The sequence below is a fragment of the Nyctereutes procyonoides genome, unplaced genomic scaffold, assembly GCF_905146905.1.
Source record: "Nyctereutes procyonoides isolate TBG_1078 unplaced genomic scaffold, NYPRO_anot_genome, whole genome shotgun sequence".
Classification (NCBI taxonomy): Eukaryota; Metazoa; Chordata; class Mammalia; order Carnivora; family Canidae; genus Nyctereutes; species Nyctereutes procyonoides.
Genome location: NW_026575052.1, coordinates 13,097,108 through 13,117,486, shown reverse-complemented (window position 1 = coordinate 13,117,486; position 20,379 = coordinate 13,097,108). Strand labels below are relative to the sequence as shown.

Genomic DNA, 20,379 nt, shown 5'->3' with positions numbered 1-20,379 from the left:
AAGAAGCTCTAACTCTGAAAGTGGGTCACAGGTAAAAGATCTCCCCACCATCTATCCCACAAATACGGTGATATAAATCCCTATGGAAAAGAGAGGTCAATGTGGGCTGCAGCTTCTTGCCCCCTCTCCTTAATTTTAGTCACACTCTTTGTACAAGCCCTGCCATAATTTCCTTCATTCTTAAATGTATGATCGTCTCAGCTGAATTTATAACTAATCTAACCCCAAATGAACCCAATTACCCCAAGCAAATCCACATCTTAGATTTCCCAGAATCCTCTTAATTTCAAACATTTTATCCTATATATCATAAATATGCTCTTATTTGCTAGACTATGTACATTTCAATCACCTTACCCTGAATATAACAACGTACTCATGTTTGCCTCAGGTTTCTGTCCTTGGCTGTATCTCGATTTGGAGGTTTACAGAATTTCCATAGGTAAGGGGTGGCAGGCAGGCTATGTCTGGCCCACAGATATCTTTTCTCTGGCCCACATGGTGTTTTTAAATTTTTAAATTTACCCGCACTTAAAATTCAGAACTTTTTACATAAAAATCAAAATTTCTGGCGTCTGCTAAAAATATAGCAGAACATATTCCTTGTCAGTTGCTATTCGTCGTTATTTTGTGTGGTTATTTTTGTCACCGTGGAGAAAAAAAAATTAAATTAATAAATAAATAAAATAGATAAATAAATAAATAAATAAATAAATAAATAAAATCCCCTCTATTATCCAACCTACTACATTTACAGTTTTCCTGCCTGACTCACATGTCAACTTGAGTTTGTGCCCCAATTCTAGAATGTTCAGGAAGGTACAGCGACTACACTGGTGGATGAAATCAGACCACTTAGCATCTCGTTGCCTCGGCTACCTCCTTTGTTAAAACCGAGACCGTAGCGGTATCCACTTCACCGGACTGAGTTGCTAAATGTGATTTAAGACACGGCCTGCAGTTTTCGAAAAATAAAATGGCCCAGAAACCCAGGGACCGTACCTATCTCATTCACTGTTGAATCCCCCTGACCAGCACATAACTTCGAACAAAAGAGGCAGCAATACACACTTTTTACCAAAATAAGTGAGGCATGAGGGAGCCTAACAATCTAGCGAAGGAGCTGACCGACGTGTTCTCTCTACAGGAGGGACAGAACACTGCTACGTGAAGGATGGTTTAAACAATCCCGGGGGCAGAGGGGACAGGAGGTGGGCAGGGGCGTCCCGGGGGAGAGGTGTATGTTACTGCAGCCTCGCCGGGGAAAATCAGGACGAGGGAATGCCAACAAACGAAGACAACCTGGCTTTTTGTTTTGTTTTTTTGCTAATGAACTAGCAATCCCACCACGTGCCTTGCAGACAGCGTGGCCAGGTCACCGAGTGCGCAAGCGCCGCACGACGACGAGGCGAAGTCGCCGAAGCAAGAATTTTGCGGGGGGGGGGGGGCTGTGTAGATTAAGGCGTCGTCTGATTGGTGACAGTTTGGCGGGAAAAGGAAGACGCCGAACAAAGGAAGTGACGTAAAGTGTCGTTCACGGGAGGGGGATTATACGGCCGGAGATTCGTAATTGTCATTTTGATTGGTTGTTACTTTGAGAAACGGCCCTATCAGCCTCTCGCCGCTCCTTGCTTCCGCCTGCGCAGCTTGTTTTGCCCTTAGTAAAAATGGCCGTAGAGGCTTCCGGCCCCATCGGAAGCAGAGTGCGCGTTTTCTTAAGACAGGAAAAAGCGACGAGTTCGTGAGCATTGATTGGCTGAACCCAGAAGCGTTCTGGACGCTGGTTGGCTCCGTCGTTCGCGGGAAGGAGTTTGTGGCACCAGCGGGAAGTGCGCTTAGCACTGCGGCCGCAACAGGGTTCTGAGGAGTCCGGCGAGCCCACCTGACGGGAGTGTCGCGGACCTCTTTCCTGAGGGAATAGTGACCGAGATGTGGTTCGGTAAGCATGAGAGTCGCAAGGAGGATAGAGCGAGAGGGCGGGGGTCGGTGAGAGGCGCGCGGCGGTGGGAGTGGAGGAGGCACAGTGTGGCGAAGGGGCGGGGGGCCGGGGCACGGCGGTGGGACAGGTTAGCGCGGTGCTGGGGGTGCTTGGCCGTGGGGGGAGTGTGAGGGGGCCTGGGTGTGTCGAGAGAGAGGCTCGGGAAGCAGCGCGGGCACTAATACTGCCGTTTCAAACCAGGCGGATCTGAGAGCTACAGCAGCTCCTCCTTTAGCGGAGCCGGCGGCTACACGCAGTCCCCGGGGGGCTTTGGATCGCCGACACCTTCGCAGGTTGAAAAGAAATCAGTAGGTTGAAAGAGTATTTCGTTTTCTTTCTTTCTGTCTTGAAGCTCCTAACACCCCTGGGAGAAACTTGATGCGGCGAAAGATTTCAAACCTGAACTGGTTGGATAATTAGCAATTATTGCCCTACCGAATCTTAGCATTAAGTGCTAGAAGTTTGTTTTGTTTTTTTTTTTAATGAACTTTCTCCTACATTCACTTCCACTGCTGAATAGGCTTTATTTTGATTTTTTTTTTATTTATTTATTATAGTCACAGAGAGAGAAAGGCAGAGACACAGGCAGAGGGAGAAGCAGGCTCCATGCACCGGGAGCCCGACGTGGGATTCGATCCCGGGTCTCCAGGATCGCGCCCTGGGCCAAAGGCAGGCGCCCAACCGCTGCGCCACCCAGGGATCCCGAATAGGCTTTATTTTGAAATTTACCAATGTAGTTAATGAATCAGTCTTGTGGAAAAACTGGACTTGTATTAGCCTACTTTGCATTTTTCATGTATTCGATTTTTTTTTTTTTAAAGCAAAGTGATAGAAGCAGAAACACGGAGAAAGCTCTCAGAAGTGAGAAGGGTCCCGACAGGGTTGCCCTAATTTTTTTTTAAAATTAAATGTAATGAAGTGATAAAAAGCGGTGGAAAGAGCATGTTCTTGGATAGATCTATGTGCTACCATTGCTCCAACACTACTTACAGGGTTTTATTGGGCAGATTTCTTAACATTGGGAATCAGATGGGAATGCTACTAAATGGGATTATTATTATTATTATTTTTTTTTATGATAGTCACAGAGAGAGAGAGAGAGAGAGAGGCAGAGACACAGGCAGAGGGAGAAGCAGGCTCCATGCACCAGGAGCCTGATGTGGGATTCGATCCCGGGTCTCCAGGATCGCACCCTGGGCCAAAGGCAGGCGCCAAACCGCTGCGCCACCCAGGGATCCCCTAAATGGGATTAATAATACATACCTTACAGGTTGTTGTGAGACTTAATATTCTAGTTTATGGTATATATAAAGTGTCTGCCCTGTAGTCACTTTGAATAAATGGTCCCAGATTTCTTTTTTCGTTTTCTTTTTTTTTTTAAGTTTTTATTTAAGGAATCTCTACACCCAACGTGGGACTCAAACTCAGTGATAGAGGCCGTAGATTGAGTCACATGCTTTTCTGACTGAGCCAGCCAGGCACCCCTGATCCCACATATTTTTGTTAAAAAGAACACGAGTGTTGGACCCAGAATACATAGTGTCCAGAATCACCTTCTCACTGGCAGTATCTTTAGTGGCGCAACTTGAACCTTGTGACCCTTGGTATTTCTCATCTGATACTGGTACTAGTACTACTTAAATCACAGGGTGGTTCTGAGAATTCATAAATAAGGTAATGTATGGGGAAGCAATCTGTAAAAAGATGTCCAGATTCTTGTTATTTACCCTTTCAGAAATGAGTTTGCATTTCACAACTACTGTTGATTTCATCCTTTAAATGCAAGGTTGATTTGGCTACTCTGTTAGGTGTCCTTCAGATGTGGTGTTGAGATTCAGTATTAGCAGGTTCTATGGTTTTTATACAGATTGAAAAGCGTTTACCTAAACCGTTAATTCAGGGGTGTGTGTCGGTGGGAAAGAATTCATTGATAATTCCCATACATTTGGACGTTGCTTTATATTTTTCATACAATTTCATATAATCATTCCATAAGGTATTGTTTACTTCCTTAAACAACAGAGGCTCTGGGAGATGGAGGGACTGCCTAAGCTTCTATAGCTAGTAAGTAAGTGGGACTAGATAGTACACACGGGACACAAATCCAAAATCTGGTGAGCAGCTTCTCTATTGCAGTTTTCTTTTTCCCAGGAAGACCAGAGGGGACTCTCATACTCTTTGTCTTCCCTAAGGATGTGAAGAAGAAAGCAAAAATTAGACCATTGGTTTTCATCTTTTCTAAGCTTGACTGTTTTCTTCATTCTAGTTGATAGAATTTTTCTCTCAGATCCCTAACTTGGACTGTGTATTAAGACAGCTTTTCAGAAGAGAGTGATGATGGTTATAAGCTGGAAACTCAAACCAAGATCCTTTTGTTTTTAAATCTAGTGCCTTTTCCACAGTAAATTAGATAAACACCCTATCTAAAAGGTTTCCTATCTACTGTAAACCTGTTACATTTTATTGAACCATGTGAAATTTTCAGTACTGACCACTTTTTACCCATAAAAATGGTGTTTTCATACAGTGCTGTCAGAGTAACCTGTGATTCATAGTCAGCTAGAAAATAATTTTTAATTTAAATATTCTTTTTTTTCTTAATTTTTATTTATTTATGATAGGCACACAGTGAGAGAGAGAGAGGCAGAGACACAGGCAGAGGGAGAAGCAGGCTCCATGCACCGGGAGCCCGATGTGGGATTCGATCCCGGGTCTCCAGGATCGCGCCCTGGGCCAAAGGCAGGCACTAAACCGCTGTGCCACCCAGGGATTTAAATATTCTTATCCTGGCACACTCTGTGAATCTCTTGGAACAAACCAGGGACTCCTTGCAATCATAATAGGTGCTTGTTAGAAAACGAGTATCTGTGATTTGAGATAAATTTGAAGGTATAGGTAACACCTCAGGCATTACCCATATGTAATTTTTTTTTAACTGAGGAATGATAATGTTTGTTGAATACATAATACACGTAGAAATCAGCATTAGTATTTTTATATACATTGTATGTTTTGTTTAGAATTTGAAAGGTGGATGTCCACTTGACAGAAGAGGTGGTGGCATGTCCAGGGCTATGGAGCTGGGATTGAACACAGGTCCATAGGACTGTGTGGCACCAAAGCACATGTTCTTGTTCCTGTTCCCAGTAGTGGTTCTTAGTTTTCTTACGCTGAAAATACAATGAAAATCTCACCTGTGAGTGGAAACGGAATATATAGTAGTGAGAGCTAAAACATGACCTCAGCAAATTTTCAGTCTATAAATACCAATATCACATGTAACTTCACTTATAAAATTCCATAAGGTAAAATTGAAAAGCATTTATTGATTCTTTCGCATCCTTATTAAAAGCTATTGCAGATATAAACAGCGAGGAACACTGACAGAATAATTGCTAACATTTTTTGAGTTCTTATGATGTGCCAGGTATTATTTGAAGTACTATACCATATACTTAATTTTCATCAGTTTATCATTCCTAGTTTTACAGATAAGAAAACTAAGATCCAAATGAGTTGAAAAACATGACCATGAGCACACTGCTCCTGAGTGATAAAGCCATAATCTTAACCCTCAAGCCTTTTGTGACTTGTGCTGGTAATTGGCAGGGCTTACGTTATACCATCCTGGCAATGCTCATCATTCAAATTTATGCTTCAGCAGAAGGAAATGTTGCTAGTATCATGGACCTTCAGGACAAGGCTGTAACTGCTAAATCCCTGAGTGCCAAGATTCCATTATATTCTGTCTTACATGTAGAATAGCTATCAAGTTCTTGGTTTTTGACAGGAAGAACTCTAATTTTTAATCCACCATGCATTGTCTTCCTTGTAGTTATTTCCTAAGTGAGTTTGTAAGAGTGCATATTTACCCTTAGCCTGTAATGCTTATCCCTTACTGTTATTTTCACTGTCAGTGTTTTCATATTTCAAGGTAGAGCATGAATGCTACTTCTTGAAAGTGCAAATACGTTTTTTGGGGTCCCATGTAGTGCATCTCATTCTATGGTATATCGATACTAGGTTTGTTGTACCTCCATTAGGTAGGAGTGTGTTGAGGGCAAATCTTATTACTTTTTTTTTATCTTTATGCCATGACACAAGCCCTGGCCAGTGGCAGGTGACAATAAGAGTTTATACTGTTGTTAGGCTGCCTTTTTTTTTTTTTTTAAGGCTGCTTTTGGATTGGATTTCAGTGTCCTCATTAGACATTCTTTTGCTCAACACATTGTGTCCTTTCCCTTTAAGATGTCCAGTGTGGCCAAGCCTTTATCCCATTTTCCCCAGACTTCCATCCAATCTTGAGAGCATCTGTCCTTAAGAGAAAGCTATACATCTAACTTTTGTTACATTTTATTACAAGATTTAGAGCAACTCTAAAACTCTGTCTCTGCTAGCCATTTCTCGAACCCTTTCCAAATACCACCTAAAGTAATTAGTAGTAGCCACTTCCAGCTTGCCTTCATCCTAAAACTGAAGTTTGTTTTATTCCAGGGGTGCCTGGGTAGCTCAGAGATGGTTAAGCATCTGCCTTCAGCTCAGGTCATGATCTTGGCGTCCTGGGATGGAGGCCCTTATGGGCCCTGCTCAATGGGGAGTCTCCTTCTCCCTTTGCCCCTCCCCCTGCTCACATGCTCTCTCTCTGTGTATCTGTCTCTCAAATGAATAAATTTTAAAAATCTTTAAAAAATTTTTTTTTTCCAAAAGCAGGTCAGGTCATCCTTCCTTATGTTGTCGCCACTCTGGCTTGTTTGTTCTAGTGAATCCATAGTGCCAAAAAATTTAACCACTGATAAGGAGCTTTGGAGTCAGGCACACCTAGTTTGAATTCAAAAATGTGGTATGTGTTAGCTATATGACCTTGGTTTTCATCTCTGTGAAGCAAGGGTGATGACATTCATTCTGAAGATTCAGTGTTATGTATGTAGAGTGCTGTGCTTGCTTCAGCAGCACATATACTAAAATTGTAAAGTGCTTGGTACATGAAAGGTGTTAATGGGTGGTAATATTATTTTCTTAATTGAATTTATACATATTTTTTATTTTCAGAGAGCCCGAGCCCAACACATTGTACCCTGTACCATATCTCAGCTGCTCTCTGCCACTCTAGTTGATGAAATGTTCAAAATTGGGAATGTTGAGATTTCACAGGTAAGTAAAATAGGTCATGGAAGAGATACTTCATCATATGAAAAATGAAATAAAAGTTATTTATTTAAAAATACATAAATGTTGTTTTAGTTTCCAGGAAAACCAAACTTTTTTTTCCCTTCTGATCTAGGTCACTATTGTGGGTATAATCAGACACACAGAGAAGGCCCCAACCAACATTGTATACAAAATAGATGACATGACAGCTGCACCCATGGATGTTCGCCAATGGGTTGACACAGACGTAAGCAGTTATTTTTGAATTAGAGTGGTCTTACTTTGGGACTCTGGAGATGGGGATCTTTTTTAGTCTTTTTAATTTCTTAGTATAAAAATAATTTATAAGCAAGGCATCAAAGGCAGAAACCCTAAAATGAAAAGTTACTACATTTGATTTCATAGAAGTTTAAAATGTTCCAAACCCTACTATACTAAAAGCAAAGTTAAAAGGCAAGTGACAGAGACAATAGAATACAAACTGTGAAAACAGGATTTTTTGTTGTTTTGATTTGTTAGAGAAGGAAGGAGTAGTAGGACAGAGGCAGAGGGAGAGAGAGGATCTGAAGCAGTCTCCACACAGGGTTTGATCTCACAACCCAGCTATCATGACCTGAACCTAAATCAAGAATCAGACACTTAACCACTGAACCACCCAGGTGGCCCACCATTTTTAATTTATTAATTTAGCATAGAAAAAAAAGAATGACAGCATCCACTTCTGATAAGAGTGGTAGGTAGCACAGTGCCTCTGCCACTTAGTAGGTACTTACTAAATATTTGATGAATGATTTGTCATTGTTTAGGGAAATGGATACCATTCGACCTTGATGGTTTGAGTATGAACTGATAAAACCTACCTCAAAAATTAGCTGGTGAGGGCAGCCCAGGTGGCTCAGCTCTCAGGTGGAGACCCCGGATCGAGTCCCACATCGGGCTCTCTTCATGGAGCCTGCTTCTCCCTCTGCCTGTGTGTCTGTCTGTCTGTCTCTCATGAATAAATAAATAAAATCTTTAAAAAAAAATTAACTGGTGATCAAAATCATCCATCATAAAAATGTTGATCTAGCACTCCACTGCTAGAAGTTTACATTAAGGAAATAATTAAAGATGTATGCTGAGATTCAGTTGTAAGAATGTTGATCATAGCATTGTTTATTATAATAAAAAATTAAACAATTTCAGGGGCACCTGGGTAGCTCAGTTGGTTAAGTGTCAGACTCTTGGTTTAGGCTCAAGTCATGATCTCAGGGTTGTGAGATTGAGCCCCCAAATTGGGCTCTGCACTCAGCAGGGAGTTGGCTTCCCTCTCCCTCTCCCCTTTCCTCACTGGCCTGTGCCCTCCTCCCCCCCCCCCCCCGATCCTTTTTTATTTATTTGAGAGAGAGAGTGTGCACAAGCAGGAGGGAGAGGGAGGATCCTGGGATCATGACCTGAGCCAAAGGCAGACGCTTAATCAACTGAGCCATTCATGTGCCCCTTCAAATCTTTAAAAAAAATTTTTTTCCCCTGGGACTTCAGCTCAAGTCATGATCCCAGGGTCCTGGGACTGAGTTTGCATCAGGCTCCCTGCTCAGCAGGGAATCTGCTTCTCCTTCTCCCTCCACCCCTTCCCTACCACTGTGCTGACTCTCCCAAATAAATAGTCTTTTTTTTTTTAAATATTTTTTTTAAATTTTTTTATTTATTTATGATAGTCACAGAGAGAGAGAGAGAGAGAGGCAGAGACACAGGCAGAGGGAGAAGCAGGCTCCATGAACCGGGAGCCCGATGTGGGATTCAATCCCGGGTCTCCAGGATCGCGCCCTGGGCCAAAGGCAGGCGCCAAACCGCTGCGCCACCCTGGGATCCCTTTTTTTTTTTTTTTTTTTAAGATTATTTATTTATTTAGTCATGAGAAACAGAGAGAGAGAAAGAGAGAGAGGCAGAGACACAGGCAGAGGGAGAAGCAGGCTCCATGCAGGGAGCCCGACTCGGGACTCGATCCCGTGACCCCAGGATCATGCCCTGGGCCAAAGGCAGGTGCTAAACCGCTGAGCCACCCGGGCTGCCCATAAATAGTCTTTAAAAAAATAAAAAATAATTTTCAAAATGCAAGCAATAGAGCACTATTAAACCATGGTATATTTATGATACATAGCTGGTGATAGAGAAATGTATATACTGTCACAAAGTGTTTTTTGATGATGTACATAACATAGGAATTTGGAACTGGAAGTTGTCTGTAGAAGCCTTTCTATTCTAATGTCTGATTTTTTAAAAAGGTAAATTCTAAAAGGCAGGCAAACTAGTTAGTGCCACATGAGGATTCTTTTGTGCTCTTACTATATAATGCTCTCTTTCCATATATAATTTAGCAGATTTTTTTTTTAATTGAGCATTTTTAAAATTTCACTGGCATCCCTAAAACCTTAATGTGATGGGTTTGTATTTATTTTTTAGGATGCCAGCAGTGAAAACACAGTGGTTCCTCCAGAGACATATGTGAAAGTGGCTGGCCATCTGCGATCTTTTCAGGTAAAGTCAGAAGAAATAATAATTAAAATATATTTACATGAGGCAATTTCTGGAATCATTCCTGAGTTTAGGATACTTAAGATTGAACCAAGTCTTTATGTTAAATGGGAGTTAGATTGAAATTACTTCGTTATTCTCTTCAAAGAGAAATAATGGGTCTTTAGCTTAATATAAAACTAACAGAGGGATGCCTGGCTGAGTCAGAAGAGCATGCAGCTCTTGATCTCCAGGTTGAGTTCTAAGCCCATATTGGGTATAGAGATTACTTATAAAAATAAAATCTTAAAAAAAACAACAACTACTACTAATGGAATGGTAGAGAAAGAACAGGATCCCTGCCTATAATTGCCATCCGTGGCATCCACTAGGGGTAAAAGGGAGGACACTGGATTCGGAGTTCAGGAGACTATACTCTGCTTGGTTGTATAACCTTAGGCAAATTACTGAACTCTGAGCTGGTTTTGTTTTTTTGTTTTGTTTTTTTTGTCCCATTAATGACTATATTAGGGTTAACCTTGAGTTAAAAAATTTAAGTACATAACACATTTTTTCTATATTGACAAAATATAACCAAGACAAGTGCCACAGTGTTTTAACCTGAGGTTGATTTTAATGTGCTTGTCCTTTATTCCCATTTTTCTCTTTATTTTAATAGAACAAAAAAAGCCTTGTAGCCTTTAAGATCATGCCTCTGGAGGATATGAATGAGTTTACCACACATATTCTGGAAGTTGTCAATGCACACATGATCCTGAGCAAATCTTACAGCCAGGTGAGCGACTTTACTCTCAGAATTTTTCCTCCTCTCTGGAAGAACATAGACATCCACTGTGCTCTGGCTTTGATTTGGAGGGGTTGGGGGCTTTGATTTTCTTAACGTTTTGAAGGTTGAGCCAGAAGAGAGGCCTCAGTCAGTCTGCAGAACATTTTCTTCATGAACTTTGCCATGTTATTTTATTCCAAAGGAAGCACTCATGTTTTTTTCAGAATTACAAGTTCCTCTGACCCCACTGACTTGGAAGGCTGAGGCCTAAGACAATCTTTAAGTGTAGACACATAATTATATAGGCTGAGCACTTGGCTCCAGGATTATATTCAGAAAAATCCCAAGTAGGATGGCATTTTACTGCTTTTCTTCTAACCCGTTGGCTAAAACGATGCACCATTATTTTCTTCCTGAAGTTATCTTTCTTGCATCACATTGAAATTTCTCAGCATTATTTTCTGCTGTGTGAATTCCATTTGGCCAGTCTGTCTATGACCACAGAGGGTTTGTTTATTCTTGTATTAGAATGTCTTTAAAAACAAACAAACAAACAAACAAAAAAAAACAGAATGTCTTTAGATTGGGGCGCCTGGGTGGCTCAGTTGGTAGAGCATGTGACTTGATCTCAGGGTTGTGAGTTTGAGCCCCATATTGGTTGTGGAGCCTACTTTTTAAAAAAAAATGTCCTTTGATTATTCTGGTCTCAGGTTGGAAGTTTATTGGTTATAGCGTAGGAGAGGCTGGAGAACTCATGAGCCACTAAGGATGCTATTGCATCCTATTCTGTACCAAACAATTTGGTAAGCACTGGGGATACAGAGAGAAATTCATTCCTTCCTTTGAGAGATATTTATTGAGCCTGGTATGTACCAATTATTATTCTAGGCCTTTGGCAGGTCTTAACTAAGGAGTGACATGGTCTTGAGTTTTTAAAAAATTCACTTAGGCTGGGCTGATGTATGGAGTATAGATTATGAGGCACTAGAAATAGCAAGATAATTAATTTAGGATTGATAGCAACAGCTGAGATAAAAGGTGGTTGGATTTTGACATATTTTGAAGGTAGACTTCTTGGTGGGTTACATACAGGATATAAAGAGGGAGGGTTCAAAAATGACTTCTATGTTCAGGGCTTGAGCAACTAAATGAAGCCAGCACATTTGAAGGGTAAAATCCAGAGTTCTTTTGGACTTAGCAAGTATGAGGTGTCAGATATCCAAGTGGAGAACAGAATGGATGGTTGAATGTGTAGAAGTGGGTTCCAATGGAGAGGTTAGGGCTAGAGACCAAACTTTGGGAGTTAAAGCCTTGGATGAGATGAGATAGCTGGGGAGGTAAGAGGTCAGAGAGACCTAAGCTCTGGGACACACTAACCTTTAGAAGTCTGGAGTAGAACAGAAGCCACTAGAAGTCAAAAAAGTTGCCAACTGGCAGGAAGAAACCAGGAAATGTGATTCTGTAGGATATGCTTTAAAAAGTATTTAAAAAAAAAAAATAAATAAAAAGTATTTTAGAGGGCAACCTGGGTGGCTCAGTGGTTTAAGTGCCTGCCTTCGGCCCGGGCATGATCCTGGAGTCCCGGGATCGAGTCCCACGTCGAGCTTCCTGCATGGAGCCTGCTTCTCCCTCTGCCTGTGTCTCTGTCTCTTTCTCTCTCTATCATGAATAAATAAATAAAATCTTTAAAAAAAACAAACAAATAAATAAATAGTATTTTAGGAAGGAGGGGATGGTGATCAAACAAACAAATAAATAAATAGTATTTTAGGAAGGAGGGGATGGTGATCAATTGTAGAATGCTGCCTTGAAGTCAGGAAAGGTGATGAGAGAAGTCTGCTATTGGATTTGGAAACCTGGATTTTCAAAAGGGAGACTTTGATAGAGGATGGGGAAAGTGGGTTAAAAAGAATGGAATTGCATAGAAGGTTTAGGGTATTTATTACAATACTTAATGATATATGTGTATGTATCACATATTTCATAAAAATGATTTCAAAGTGAGAATGTGTAGTTAGGGAGTGGAAACTGGGAATATCGACAGTTATATTGAGGAGTAAACAAAACGCCCTGGGGCACTTGGGTGGTTCAGTCAGTTAGGTGTCTGCCTTTGGACCCAGTCATGATCTCAGCATCCTGGGATTGGGCCCATGTAAGGCTCTCTACTTGGCTATGGCTAGGAGTCCACTTATCCCTCTCATTCTCCCTCTGTGCTCTCTCTCAAATAAATAAACATCTTCAAAGCAAAACACCTCTTTCCTGCAAAGAGTTTGTATTTGAGCTTTGGAGATTCAGATCACTTAATCATAAATGCAGGATAAGTGGCAAGCACAGGGTGCTTTGAAACCTTGACATCAAGAAAGACCCCTTGAGGGATCCCTGGGTGGCTCAGTGGTTGAGCGCCTCCCTTCAGCCCAGGGCGTGATCCTGAAGTCCCAGGATCAAGTCCCACATCAGGCATCAGGCTCCCTGCATGGAGCCTGCTTCTCCCTCTCTCTGTGTCTCTACCTCTCTCTGTGTCTCTCATGAATAAATCTTAAAAAAAAAAAAAAAAAAAAAGACCCTTGGAGGAGGTGATGCCTAAACCAAGTCCTAAAGGATACATGAGGTGGGGTTACCAGGACATGAGCCACTTTAAGCAGTGTCGAGATAAGAAACAGCATTCAGTTCAGTATTATTGGATCATAAAATGTGAGGCTTCTGTCTAATCAGCAGGCAGTGTGAAGGCAGTGTTTAGCTTGAAAACAGGGGACCATGACTGGTGTTTTATTTATTCCAAACAGTAGGCATTTAATGAACATTTATGGAATGAATGCATCTCCTGACTAGATGGGATTTCTCCTAATGAGCTTCCACAGTGTTCTTATATCTGGTATAGGTACTTAACACATATAATGTTGTATCATCCTATTCATTCAGTTCAGTGGATAAAGCATGGAACACGTACTGCACCAGACCAGACACAGTATGAAGGTGGAGAGGCTGGTGGCAGGAAGTGCCAGGCCAACAGTGTAATGACTGCTGTGAGAGGGAATGGACCAAATGCTGGGGGAGCTGAGAAGGAAGAACACGGCTGACTTGGTTTGGGGCTTGTCAGAAAGCTCTACAAAGGCAGTGGCAATTAAGTTGGGCTTTGAAGGATGAGAAGTCAGTGTTTCCCAGGCAGATGAGAGGAAGGGCATTCCAGACAGGGAACAACATGTTCGAATCAGAGGCATGTTTATAGTTGGCAAGAAGTCCAGGTGCCGCTGGGGAGTGAAGTGTGTCAAAAAAGGAACTGTCTGAGGGATGCCTGGGTGGCTCAGTGGTTGAGTGTCTGCCTTTGGCTCACGTCATGATCCCAGGGTCCTGGGATCGAGTCCTGCATCAGGGTTCCCACAGGGAGCCTGCTGTTCCTTCTGCCTGTGTGCCTCTCTGTGTCTCGTGAATAAATAAATAAAATCTTAAAAAAAAAAGAACAGTCAAATAGAGATTTTTGACATCTAGTTGTGGTAGGTCTCGAATGTGTAGGTTTCTATTATTTTCACAGGCAGGGGGAGCCACCTGAAAGCTTTCCAGCAGAGGAGGGATGTGATCTGAAGCTGAACAGCAAAGGAGGTAGCAAAGGAGGGTTGACCCGAGTCAGAGAGACTAGTGGCTGAGAGGCCACTGGGAGGCCAGGATAAGGAGGGTGGACTTGACCTACGCTGGAGCTTGTGTGATAGGCTGTGGTGACAGATTGTGGGAGGTAAGTGAATGGACTCCCAGACAACTGGAGTCTGTGGGATGGGGTTAGCTTTTACTCACTGAGGTGGAATGGAGCAGGGCAAGCAGATTTGGGGAGGGTCATAATCTTACTTCAGAGTATGTGAGAGGGCTAGGTGGATGTATCCAGTCAATGGCTGGGAACAAGAATTTGGCCTTAGGAGGAGCTCTGGGATGGAATCCTGGGGGAGCTGTCAGCCTTTGGGGAGATAGGGAGAGAGAAAAGCTGGTAAGAGATACTGAGAAGGTACAGTTTGAGAGGTTAAGTGGAGAACCAGAAGAACATGCCTTCAAGAAGCCTATGAAGGGATGGGTACATTCCGAGAGGAGTGTGGTCAGTGTGTCTTTCTGAGACTGTTGGGTATGTTGGTTGAAAAGTCATTGGCTGAACACCAATAAAAAATAAATTTATAAAAATTAAAAAAAAAAAGAAATTGAACTAGGAATTCCAAACATAGAAAAAAAAAAAAAAAAGGAAAAGTCATTGGGGGGCAGCCCCGGTGGTGTAGCGGTTTAGCGCCGCCTGCAGTCCGGGGTGTGATCCTGGGGACCCGGGTCAGGCTCCCTGCATGGAGCCTGCTTCTCCCTCTACCTGTATCTCTGCCTCTTCTCTCTCTCTCTGTGTCTCTATGAATAAACAAATAAGTAAAAAATCTTAAAAAAAAAAAAAAAAAGAAAAGTCATTGGTGACTTCGTAAGAGGTTGCAGAAGTATATTCAGTAGTGAGCGTCCAAATAGTAGTGGGCTAGAGAGTCATTAAGGAGAAGTGAAATGGAAACAGTGATTATAGTCTGCTGTTCTTAAAAATTTGGTGATAAAAAAAGAATAACAGAGTCATGGGAACCATCTTTTTTTCCTCTCTCTGTCATGCTTCATGCCTAGGTGACAGTAAATGCTTGAGAGGGCAGTGAGTGAAATGGGTGAATACAGAGGATCCCTGGGTGGCTCAGCGGTTTAGCACCTGCCTTTGGCCCAGGGCGCGATCCTGGAGTCCCGGGATCGAGTCCCACATCGGGCTCCCTGCATGGAGCCTGCTTCTTCCTCCTGTGTTTCTGCCTCTCTCTCTCTCCCTCTCTATGTCTATCATAATGAATGAATGAAGAATGAATGAATGAATGAATCTTTGGAAGAAAAAGAAATGGGTGAATACAGCTTGGTGAGCATCCAGTAATGTATAGAATTATTGAATCCCTATGTTATACGCCTGAAACTAATATAACCTTGTGTGTCAACTATACTTCAATAATAAAGATTTTTTATTAAATAATTATTTATTTATTTTTAAATATTTTATTTATTTTTTCATGAGAGAGAGAGAGACAGAGACACAGGCAGAGGGAGAAGGTAAAAACAAGCCATAAATAAATAAGTGCACATTTGAATAATAAAGTACTAAGGATAAATAAAGACTATTATAGCAAATCTCCAGGTAATTTTCTTCTCAATGCTAGTTTTTCTCTGGTTCCCCTCAGCAAAAATAAGGAGCTGAGAGGTACCTTTCTCTCTGATATTCTGTGCTTCAAAGAGTCACTTTATCTTCCCTTGAAATACTTGTTAATGATGATAGTCATCCTTTCCAGTGTAAGCAATTGTTATTGGGAGAATGGCTTAAATTATTTTTGTGAGCTGCTTAATCAACAGGCTATCTAACAATAACAAGGACTGTGTTTAAATTGGTAAATTTTCTAATACTGTGAACTTCTTTCTTAATTCAGCCCCCAGCAGGGAGAGCACCTATCAGCAATCCAGGAATGGGTGAAACAGGAAACTTTGGTGGGAATAGCTCCATCCCAGCAAATGGCCTCACTGTGGCCCAAAACCAGGTAAACACTGTGTGGCTCCAAAAATTCAAGACACAGGCAGTCTTAAATTTGTTACTTCCCTAATGAGTTTCTAAGGTTAAGGACCTGAACCATTTCTTTCTCATAAAGGGTCTCAGGTTTACATAAAGAAGTTGATTCAGAGTAGTTGCTAAAATATTTCTCATTTGAATTGAATCTTCAGGTGCTGAATTTGATTAAGGCTTGTCCAAGACCTGAAGGATTAAACTTTCAGGATCTCAAGAACCAGCTTCAACACATGTCTGTAGCCTCAATTAAGTGAGTATTTGGTTTCTATCAACTGGAGCTCTAGAATTGTACCCATTTCAACTCACCAGGGTTTCCTGATAATGAGAAGTGAATTAAAAATAAAAATAGAACTGTCAGCTGCAGTCTCATTGACAGAAGGGAAGTTGTTCAGTCATGGAAACATAAAAAAAGAACTCACAATGATGGTGCTTCCCGTCACATCACTGATTAACTTGTTCATTTAACAAACAGTGATTACCATTATGGGCAAGGGATATAATTTTGTCAAAGTTGACCAGGTAAAATTTGACCTGGAGGAGTGAGATCTTTAGCTCCTGGTCCTCACATGTATAGTCCCATTGGTGTTACTGTTTCCACTGTGGAGATGTGCGTTTGACTGTCTGAACCTGAAACCATAGAGCGTCCTTCCAACATCTTCTGTTTCCATGTTAGACAAGCAGCTTCCTGATCCTGATGAAAGAATCAAACAAGCAGAGTATTTTGGTGCATGCGATAGTTACTTGTTAGTGTAACTTGATACTCTAGGTTTACACAGAAAAGAAAGGCTTGGGTCTGATTTCATTTCCTGTTTTATAAAATGAAGATATTAATTCATATCTCAGAGTTCCAGTGATGATGAGGTACAGAAACACTGTCATGTAGTAGTTGCTCTGTAAATTATTGCTGTTATTAAATAGGCAGTTAATACTATTAATATTATTAAACATGTTACTAATACTGATCCTGAGAGCCTTAAAGGGTATGAAGGTGTTCTATTGTTTCTGGAAAAGGCCTTTCCTTTATGTCCTTCAACTTTACTTCCCAGAGGGTTGGTGGGAGGAGGAACTTTGAAAAATAGGTGTTTATACTAGGAGTTTTATGTGCATGCAGACTATATTCTTAGATTCTTGTTTCAATTTGCATAGATTGGCATTTGAGTTAGGCTGTATTTTCTTGCCTTTATACCGTTTGGTAGAGGGGGTCCAGGGCAGCTCTGTTAGCTATTGTCTCCATGCATTGTTTCAGTTTTGCAATTTTACTTGCACTTCTCCCCGCAAGAGTCCCCTGTGAGCAAAATCTGTGTTTGGCCATACCCAAAAGACAGTTTACTTTCTTCTGCATCAGTTTGATAATGAGCCTTTTTTTTTCTTTCTTTCTTTCTTTCTAGGCAAGCTGTGGATTTTCTTAGCAATGAGGGCCACATCTATTCCACTGTGGATGATGATCATTTTAAATCCACAGATGCAGACTAACTGGATCTAATTGAGTACTCCAGGTATTTTCCAGCTGGACCAGATTTCATAATCTGTTGTCTCCAACTGTGCATATGTTTGGTCAGTTGACTTCTAGGGAGTAGGTTTCATCTAGAAAGGGTCTCATTTAACATCCTTTTGAAACTTAGTGCTCTGGCTTTTTGTTTTTATTTTTGTTTTTATGAAGCTCAATTTTGGGCAGTTGATGAGAATATAAACCTGGGTGGACTTTCTTAAAGTTACGAATCAGCCATTTACAACATCAGGATTGATGGAAGTGGGAGAGACATACTACCAAGAGAGTTGGGCAGTATTAATTAAAGAATACTCAGGAGTTTCTGTTCCTATAACGTTCCCTGTTGAGAGAAGATGAGCAGAACTAGGGCCTTCAGCAGAGAGCTAGCCAAAAAACCTGCTAACCTCTGCCTGGTTTTGTTCCCCCCTTTAGTTGGCTATATGGTATTATTTTCAGAATTGCACTTTCCTTCACCTTGTCATGACTGCTGCCAAAAGTGTGTTTTTATGAACATGAAGTTCTAGAGTCGTGACCTCATGAGGGGAGAGGGGAGAAAGAAATATTTCGATTTCATACAAAATCCATATGTTTAATAAAAGTTCTATTGCAGAATCTGTGGAAATGTTTTTTTTTTATTCCTAAGATGGTATAATTAATACCTTTATAATCTGAGATGTGTAGCATAGCTTGACTTGGGTTTGATATCTTGGCTTTCCCATATTAGGATCTTGGGTAGACTACGTCAGTTCTAAAGGCCTCCCATTTCCTTATTTATGAAGAGAACTGTGTCATTTCCTCATAGGTGTGTCGTGAAGATTGAGCAAAATAAGGTTTGTAAAGTATCTACCATTGCCATTAGTAGAGGTTATAAAGTGAACCTTAATCTTGACTCTAGCAATTTATGGTCACATAACTGAATTGAATATCTATCATTTAACCTCGAGATGAGACTATCCAAAGGCCTGCAGCCTTTGGTGAGCTTAATCAGTTCTATTTCTTACGAGAGAGCAAACTAGCTCAAAGATGTTTCTGACAACTCCAGAATGTAAGGTACATCTTGAATAAAAGAACTAATTCTGAGGTAAGTTAATGAGATGTAACATGCAAATAAAAATTCTATAATTGCTCTAACCTGTTTCAAAATGAAACCTACTAGCAGCCATGTGGAAAATGCCCACCATCCAGTTTCTAAAAGTGAACAACAGTCTGGTGGTTGTTTCTGTACCCGAAGAACAGTTCCTATCTAGGGAGCTATATTGATGCTTAAGAAGTCAGTCAGCCAATATGTTTACCTACAGGTTTGTCCATCCTTGATTATATCCTGAAAGAAAAGGTACTGGCTAAAAACAGGTTTAAAAAAAATCATACATTTTGGGGGTGTCTGGGTGGTGTAGTTGGTTAAGTGTCCAAGTCTTGGTTTCGGCTCAGGTCAAGATCTAGGGGTTGTGAGATTGAGCCCCACATTGGGCTCTACGCTCAGATCTGAGTCTGCTTGGATTTTTCTCTCCCTCCTTTTTTTTTTTTTTTTTTTTTAAGATTTTATTTATTCATGAGAGACACACAGAGGCAGAGACATAGGCAGAGAGAGAAGCAGGCTCCCTATAGGAGCCTGCTTTGGGACTCAATTCCATAATTCTGGGATCACACTCTGAGCCCAAGGTAGACGCTCAACCGCCAAGCCACACAGGCGTCCCTCTCCCTTTCCTTCTGCTCCTCCCCACTGTGCATGCTTGCTCTCTCAATATAAATAAATCTTTTTTAAAAAATCATCCATGAATTTGAATTTTGAATGCATAGGATACTTTTATGAGTGGTTGACATCTAGTTCTCTAGCAGTCTCAAATGGGCAAGGCAACAGAGTAATTCTGGATAGAAGTCTTTTGATTTTGAATTTGATGATTCAGCAGTTACAGACTAATTAATAATTCAACACGTATTTGTTGAGTACTAGGAATACAAAGCAAAATAAGTAATATCATTGGATTTGCTGGTTCCACATTCCCAGTAGCACAGAGTGGCTGCTTAGCAGTGCTGTATTCCCTGCCATCTTGGCATTTACGTAGCCTTGCATAAGATGTGCATAAGATTTCTGAGCACCACAGAGGCCTGTGAGGCTGAGCACAGGCAGGCCCTCCTCAGCAGAATGAAACGCCAGCCTTCTAGAGCCTTTACCGTGCTTGAGCAGGAGGCTCCTGCATTTATCACAGCCAAGCAATGATTCCAGCTTGTTCTCAGGAGAGTCTTTCTCTAGGTATACTGATGGGGAAATTAGGTGCCTTGGGAAATAGTATTTATCAGGTTTAACTATAAAAGGGCCAATAAGAAATAGTGTCTGATGTATATGAATAAATTTGGGGGTTTTTTCCCTTTTTTTTTTTTTTTAGATTTTTGTTTTAAGATTTTATTTATTTATTTGAGAGCAAGAGAGAGCACACAAGTGGGGGTGGGGGCAGAGGGAGAAGCAGACTCCCCACTAACCAGGGAGCCAAATGCAGGGCTTGGTCCCAGGACCCCTGCATCATGACCTGAGCTAAAGGCAGCTGCTTAACCAACTGAGCCACACAGGCGCCCCTTGTTTTAAGAGTTCTTTATATATTTTAGAGAGCATGTGTGCTTGTGTGTGAGCAGAGGGAGAGGAATCCTCAAGCCGACTCCCCACTGAGCTTGGAGACCAACACAGGGCTAGATCCCAGGATCCCGAGATCATGACCTGAGCCAACATCAAGAATTGGATGCTTAACTGACGGAGTCACCCAGGTGCCCTGAATGGTTTAAAAAAAATAATGCAGTTGAGGTATCTGTCTGGCTCAGTTGGTAAAGCATGTGACTTGATCTTGGGGTCATAAGTTTGGGCCCCACTTCAGGTGTAGAACTTACTTTTTAAAAATAAA

At 41.3% G+C, this 20,379-nt stretch overlaps 1 protein-coding gene across 1 annotated transcript; it reads left to right on the top strand.

Moving 5' to 3' along the window:
* The first annotated feature begins 1,785 nt into the window (after positions 1-1,785).
* Positions 1,786-18,100, top strand: RPA2 (replication protein A2). Its single transcript, XM_055332392.1, has 9 exons — positions 1,786-1,939; positions 2,180-2,286; positions 7,028-7,129; positions 7,260-7,373; positions 9,569-9,643; positions 10,299-10,415; positions 15,866-15,973; positions 16,155-16,249; positions 17,388-18,100. The coding sequence occupies exons 1-9, from the start codon at positions 1,930-1,932 to the stop codon at positions 17,470-17,472; spliced, it is 813 nt and encodes a 270-aa protein (XP_055188367.1). The 5' UTR covers positions 1,786-1,929; the 3' UTR covers positions 17,473-18,100.
* The last annotated feature ends 2,279 nt before the right edge of the window (positions 18,101-20,379 follow it).